This window comes from Rhagoletis pomonella, unplaced genomic scaffold, assembly GCF_013731165.1.
Source record: "Rhagoletis pomonella isolate Grant_MI unplaced genomic scaffold, Rhpom_1.0 Rhpom_scaffold_00006, whole genome shotgun sequence".
Lineage (NCBI taxonomy): Eukaryota > Metazoa > Arthropoda > Insecta > Diptera > Tephritidae > Rhagoletis > Rhagoletis pomonella.
The window spans coordinates 78,960,652-78,968,131 of record NW_023458560.1 but is presented as its reverse complement, the minus strand read 5'-3'; the positions used below and the strand labels follow the sequence as shown (position 1 = coordinate 78,968,131).

At 38.1% G+C, this 7,480-nt stretch overlaps 1 protein-coding gene across 1 annotated transcript; it reads right to left on the bottom strand.

Annotated features, from left to right (window-relative positions):
* Positions 1 to 713: 713 nt before the first annotated feature.
* On the bottom strand, positions 714 to 7,277 carry LOC118741384 (lipase 3-like). Its single transcript, XM_036473337.1, has 5 exons — positions 5,841 to 7,277; positions 5,582 to 5,759; positions 2,913 to 3,274; positions 2,685 to 2,843; positions 714 to 1,560 (listed from the first exon to the last, which is right to left on the bottom strand). The coding sequence occupies exons 1-5, from the start codon at positions 6,081 to 6,083 to the stop codon at positions 1,168 to 1,170; spliced, it is 1,335 nt and encodes a 444-aa protein (XP_036329230.1). The 5' UTR covers positions 6,084 to 7,277; the 3' UTR covers positions 714 to 1,167.
* Between the last annotated feature and the right edge of the window lie 203 nt (positions 7,278 to 7,480).

Here is a 7,480-nt window from a genome sequence, read left to right as displayed (position 1 = left end):
GCCTAAAACTAAGGCGATTATATGAAATATTTAATTCATGAATTCTAGACAAAAATGAAGGAAATCAATATTTAATATACATATATTTCCACTTCAACTGAGAGCTTTTGATTTCAACTCTTCTTTTCCATTTCGAATTTCATTTAAAATAACAAATGTTTTTTTATTAACACTGTTGGTGTTAGGCATTTGATACACTTGATTTAATAACAATAACTACAAATACAGTAGATACTAACACAAATGTATATAAAAGCAGTCATGTGAAAAATAATAGGGACACGACATTTTAACCAGTTTTGGGTATTTTCTTTTGCTTGATTTAATGTTTATTATTTATTTGTAAGAATACAGCTCATTATCTGACCACAAACCATCTAAGTCTTACTTTCAAAATTTTTAGAAAAATTTAAAAAAATCGCGTTTTTTTTTGGAATTTTTTCTTTTGTCGATGATGCTGTTATTTACTTTCTTACAAAAAAAAAATGTCGAACATACTTTTTATGGAAGAAAATGCGTGACACTGTCGGCAAAAACAATTCTCAAAATTCAACGCGACTATACGACTATAAAAGTGCGTATTTCGAATTTTTCTTAATAAAAATATTTATGTTGGAACAAAATTTTTTTGAAAAAAGCAGGAGGTTAACAATTCGTCGGAATATTTTTTTTTTATTGTTACCGCATAACTTTAGACCACGTTAACTGATTTCTATAATTCTTTTTTTATTAGGAAAGGTGGTACCACAGAGGTAATCCCATAACAATTTGGTTTAGATCTGATCATTGTATCATTAAGAAATTAACGGTACTCTTACACTTTTATATGAAAATTGAAGTCAGTCTTGTTTTTGATTAAAGATTACTTCTACTACTTCTTCTACAAAATTTTAAATTTAGACTTTTACAGTTTTTGTTAGAAGATAAGCTGTGTTTTTAAAAAGAAATATCAAACATTAAACAAACGAAAGAACAATAGTTAGTCAAGACGGTCAAAATGTCGTGTACCTATTATTTTACACATGACTGTAAAAATAATATCTATAATACCCACGTAAAAGGACTTAAATATAGACGTATGTAAGTTAAAATTTATATATGTACATATCACTTACGCGTACAGATACCTTAAAGAGCTATAGAAATTCGTGAAAATTCGGTTTTGCTTCAAAGGTCTCCACGCTCAACCAATTTCATCAGCCGCAAAATTCGATCGTACAACAGCTTACGTGCATCCACGCCCCAAACAAAATCCAAATGACTGAACTTCGGAAAGCTCACTAGAAATTTACCGATCACATTCGGTAGCTGCACGTGGAGTTCCTCGATATCGATTGGCGTCGCCAGCCAATCGTTTTGTGAGTAGTGCAGCGCCACTTTGCTGCGCACTTTCTTCAAATTATAATTGGGCGGTGTGATCTGATTGTAGATCCAGTAGTTGCGTATCCAACCGTAATCGAATTGGCGGAATTCTCCCGAGCGTTTTAGTTGGCCGTAATGCTGCATTTGCTTGGTGGAGGCACCCGCGGGTGAGTGGCCGAGGACAACAGGCAGCATTGTCTGGGGAATAGATTTTGAAAGTGGACTAATTAGTTTCATTTGAAATACAGGGGTATATTCTTGTTTTCGTACGATCACGAAATCACGAAATTTTCTTATCATTTTCTATACAAAAATTTCAAATTTTCGATTCGTACAAAAACAAGAGCAGCGTAGAGACAGATGAAACCCGAAACAAAACACAAAGGCAGATATTAAAACTAGACCAATCCAAAAAAGAACAGATAAAGAACACACTAAAGATTTAGGATATGCTGCTGTTGAAGCAAGTTGGCAACCTCAGGAAAACATGAATCCTCCTTTCTCGACGTGAACTGACCAAAGGGCAAAGAGAAAATGTGGAAGTTATGTGGGAAAAGTCAGCTGCGAGTTAGAAGATGCAACTAGAATCCATGCTACAGCAATTAGCCTAGAGGGCAGGAAAGTCAATATTCTAACGGGGCGGCTTACTTGGCCCTAGATCGGATAGTCCTTCAATCGTTGTCGCCAAGCTTAGCTAACGGTAGGACGAGGAAAGCTGATGTTTCGACGTGGTTGGACCAGAGGGAGAAGGTTGTTAGTTAAGTTGGATTGAGTGGCATGTGAAGAGATAGTTGATGTCTAGGGAGGAATCTCGACATGCTAGGCGCTCATTGGGGATGATGTTGTGGGTCGATTCTGGATAGGTAGCTGTTTAGACCGTAACTGTGCCAGAGTGAAGCGGGTCGCCCGCTGTAGTTGAATCGCACTCTTGTCCACATGTGTGCTTGGACATTGATGACGGCATTCACAGGACTGGAGTCTGTATAGGAAGGCACGATCTCCTTGTTTGCTGCAGGCGTTGGTGGTCTACGAAGAAATCATTTATCAGGTCATCTAATTTGGGACATGGAGTATACTACTGCACCTGGTCTTAAAGATCTGTGAGATGAATTCTGAGTGCCTGAGTGAGATGGGTCGATTTCAAGCAATGACCTGCAGGTTTTTTACGCAAGATACAAGTCCAGTTGTATGTTGATTTATCGCAACATTAACAAAGATAAATTAACTGAAATGCAATCCACTAAAATCCTGATTCTAAACAAAACCTTCTTCACTTGGTATTTTCAACAGGGTATTAGGACAATTTTCCAGCTACTACGCACCTCGTTTGCCTCCGATTTATCGAAACCGACGATCAAAAATAATATATTTGAACAAATTTCCATTATAATGACATCCTCATCGCAGATTAATTGACTGAACATTACCCTGAATTCGGTGCTGGGTAAGAATTCATGAGCGCCAATGAGTTTCAAAAGTATCTATACAGAAATAAAAAATAAATAATTCATGAAAAAATTGGAAATCGTAAAATTCGTAGATTTACATACCCCGATTGGCTCTTGAAAGTAAGCCAAAAAATCCACCACCGGACTTTTGCTGTGCTTTATATAGGCTATAGGCGCCAATGCCTGCATTGATATAATCTTATCACTATACTCTGGACGCTCGCTGCACATTATCCAAAAGGTCATAGTGCCCTGTGAGTGTCCAATGTATTGTAGTCTCTCTTGGCCCGTCTGTGCCAGTATGTAATCAATGCTGGCCGGTAAATCATATTTGGCAATTTCATGGAAGGTAAAATCCCAGAATTTCGCACGTTTCGTACTGTACTTGGTGTGATTGCGCGAGTAGGTGTTGCCGCGCACATTCGGCATCCATACATCATAGCTGGAGTTGTAGAGGAGATAGGCTGGAATGGATAAAAAGTAGTAGAAGTAGTAGTGAAGTTGTCGATTACTGAATTAAAGGGTAGCAGTTATGGGTGCAATCTCCACCGTGAGGGTACAATTTATAACTGATTTGAGTTAAGCAAATCTTTTAAAGAAGCTTTTAAAAGCCTTCAAAAACTCCAGTTTTTCGATTGCAAAAAAAATTATTAAACAAAAAACCGCTTTATAAAAAATTAATGTAAACTAATGACTAAACAAGCCATTGTCATTAGATGAAGTTTTTAGTGCGTGGGAAAAAATAAAACAATGAAGCACTATTAAGGCGGGGAAATATGCCTCAAACGGCTGAAATAAGCATGAATTAAAAATTTGGATTTTCTTTCGATTTATCTTGTCCCATCTCTTGTCAATGCTTGTCCCATTATATATACTTGTATGCGTACGTATTTGAATCGCGATTAGTTAAGTGGTGGCCTTAAAACCTTAAAATTGTTCCTATTTTTTAGTACTAACTAGCAAATACCCGGCGTGCTTCACTGCGCCCTAATTGTATTTTTGTGCTGTTTGATACACGTTTTGTAATATTTTATTTATTTATCAATTTAATAGAATACAGTTTTTCAAACAGGTGGCAACCCTCCTCAAAAATATTTTCTGCTCTAATTTTTCCTAAATCTCTTCAGTTTGATGCCCATATTGCAATATTCAATTTATCTTATCAATTCAATTAAATTAAAACTTTCAAACTGGTGGCAACCTTCAACAAAGATATTTTCGGCTGTAAGCCTTCTTAAACCTCTTTCTTTTGACAGCCATATTGAAATATTTACTTTATCTTATCAATTTACTTAAAGTGCAATTTTCAAAAAGGCTTGCAACTATGTAATTTTTTTTCTTTGGATATTTCAAGTTAGACCTCTAGCAATACAAAGGAGAAAACTTCATTTAACTCTATGTATTAGTTTTCGAGTGATGCGTGTACAAACATACAGACAGATAGACAGACAGACAGACAAATATGCTAAAAAATTTTAGATTTGGCTTCTATGGCTCTAATAAAGACCCCCCTAATTAATTTTTCTTTAAAATCTATAATGTACAGACATCGGCCTATTACAATTTTATTATATGTATATCCATTGGGAATTAAACGACATAAATTTTACAATGTTCAGAATTAAAAAATCGTTTCCCTGCAAGACCTGAAAAAGCTCGCACCTCGCCGAAAATTGTCAATAAATGTAAATGGAAGCTAAATTGGCTGGAACTTATGTCAAGTTTCGGATAAATGTTCTTTAGGAACCGTAGGGCCGTGTAAAAAATGGAGGCTTAACATCTGAGGACCAACAACAACGACAAAAAGAATTTTGTACGGCATTATCTGTATCCACTAACGATTTCAGAGAAGCTTGCATTTTTCATTGATTTATGAGTAACAATGAACGCGGTGGGGTGTTTGCCTCCTTCTTTAAACGATGGGCTAAGTAGTACAATGATCCTTAAGTCACCAGAGAACTCTTTACCCCTTTAGTCAGAGCAATTTTAGAATATGCGTTCATTATATGGAGCCCTAGATATCAAACTTATTGTGACAGAAGAAGTATTAGGACCAGTTTCTCAATGTCTGGTTAACACTAATTATTGGTTAAACATTGTTAACGAGTCCCCTTTGTGTGTTATGCAGTCGATAACGATGTTTAACCTGCAGTTACGGTTAATCAGTCATTGAGAAACTGGCCCTTAAACCATACAATGACCGCTTGAGCTTATTAGTCTGCCTACGCTTCATAGCCGCAGAGAGCTGCTTGGTGTTTGTTTAGTCCGTCTTTGAGATTAGTTGGTTGACACTAATCTTCGGTTAAACATCGTTGTCGACGTCTTCGACATGTAACAGGGCGTCGCTAACGTGCGCTTGCAGTAAGCGTAATTTCGACATTCAACTAAAATATGTTTTTTTTAGATGATCATTCAAAATGATTTCGAAGACGTAAACGCAAGATTCAGTATTTGGGTTGTTCTACCAGTTTCGACACTTCCCGCGTGGTCACATTCATATCCAAGCTCATTTAATCACTCAATAGCCCTTATGACAGTTTGTCGAGGGGTGTTAAAACACCAAATGTTCTTTCGCTTGGCTTGTTGAAGCCTTAACTTATTTCCCGTATTTGCCACTTGGAACTAAAGCACTAACCCGAGAAGTTGATTGCACTTAAAAATTTATAGCTTTCTTTACGTTAGAGTACATAACAAGATGATGATGTCCATTCATTTTGGTCACCCAGTACATCCTACAATAAATATAATATTTTTACTTAGACACAACTTACCTAATCCCTTATCGGGCCCCATCATCACCCATGTCGCTGACGAATCCAATAATCCATGCATTAGCAACACTGGTGTGGCGTCTTTCCTAACGATGCGATGCAACTCCAAAATGTAACCATCATCTGTGATGGTGTGATGTATTTCAGAGGGAAATCCGTATTTGTTTATTAACTCCGGCTGTTTGAAATTCGTAAAGAGAAACACACTCAATTAATATTCGCAATATACACAATGCAGATGCCACAATTTTCTCATTACCGTTGTCAAATGCGAATCCTCTAACACATTTGGATCTACGCGCGAATGAAAATCCACTGTATTTAATAGATTTTCGGGACCAACACCAACCGATTTCAAAAAGGAACGACCAAGTTCCGGAATATTGAAGAGTGAAGTAGGGCCCAAACTCAATGACCACAGACCCGACTGCGCTGCGATGTGCGGTAGAGAGCAGGCGCTGAACGCAAGGAGAGTAAACACAAGATGCTGCACGCGTGACATGTTGCGGACGGCGCGACGTACAAAAGTAAACTGAACGCGCGCAGCACGAGATCAAGACTCGATCAAGCAAACAAGAAGAGTAGTTATTGTGTTTGAGCTGTGTGTGTGTGTGTGTGTGTGGCTTGTTGTGGTCGTAGTTTATCAGCTTGAAAATTTTGTGCGCGTCCAACAAAAGGGGGCTCGACGCGTTTTACGTTGGTCTGCACTGGGTGCTTGGAGTACGCGCGTGTTATTCAATAGATATCACCGCTAAAAACTGGAAATATTTCCCTTTTGAAACAAACTAAATAAACACCAAAGTGGGCTTCCAGTATTTTTCACTCTTGGGCGATTACGCGTCGAATGCGCTGCTGGCTGGCTAGGCGTTTGGCCCCACAGAGCGTGACACTGACCAATATAGGTATGTAGCACATAATAAATGGTTTCACACAAATGGCGTTGTTGTTGTTTTTGTCGTATTATTTTATTAATATATATACATTGTAAATTCACGCTGCTGATAAACGAAAGTGCTGGCTATTCGAGTTCACTCTTATCAGCGGCTGGCATGACGCACAAAGGCATATAATTTCCGTTCCGATCGTAAATCAGGCGGCTAATGCTCGGTGCGCGGCGGGGTGCGTGTGCGTCCTATTACTTGCGTTTTCAATCTCGACTTGAGCGCAAATAATGCGAAATCAATTGGTAAATATTTTACAACGTTCGTTCTTCGCGGGCGCCAGCTGCAGACTTGTCTTCGAATTAGCGCTTGTTTGTAGCATCTACTCAACCGCGCAGTGGCTTGAGATGAAGATTCGTGCGCACTCTTGCCGCTCAAAGCCACTGAAGCGTATCAAATGTGGCTGGCTGCAACATGTGGCTGGCAACATTTCGCGCGCACACGCCTTTGTTTGGGTGCCAGCGGCAACGATTATCACTTTTTTTTATTATTTCGAATCGGAATTTCGAGCGCTGCTTACTGCGCTGTTTGCGATTATGAAATAATTTTTTAATTTACTTCACCCCAATTCAATTCACCTCATTGCGGTTGGCTTGACGAAGATTCTTAGCAGTTTCACTTTTTAATATAAGTTTTCTTTTTTTCTTCATATACCGGTGCATATTTTAGCGAATTTGGATGCCAGCGGTTGTAGGTACACCTTTGATGAAGTCCGGCGAGCAACTGACTAGGGGTACATCTATGCAAGCTGTTTCTACCGACTCAAGTTCAAGTTTAGCAGCTACATATAAAAAGATTATGCCGACATGCATTATAAAAATTTACATCTACAAACTATGTTTATGCCTTTGTACATACGTACTTATGTATGTATGTATATTATTCTCTCTGCGCTCATAGCTAAGCTTGGGTTTCATAAAAATCGCTGTAGAATTGCACTGCATAAATTTAAATTTAT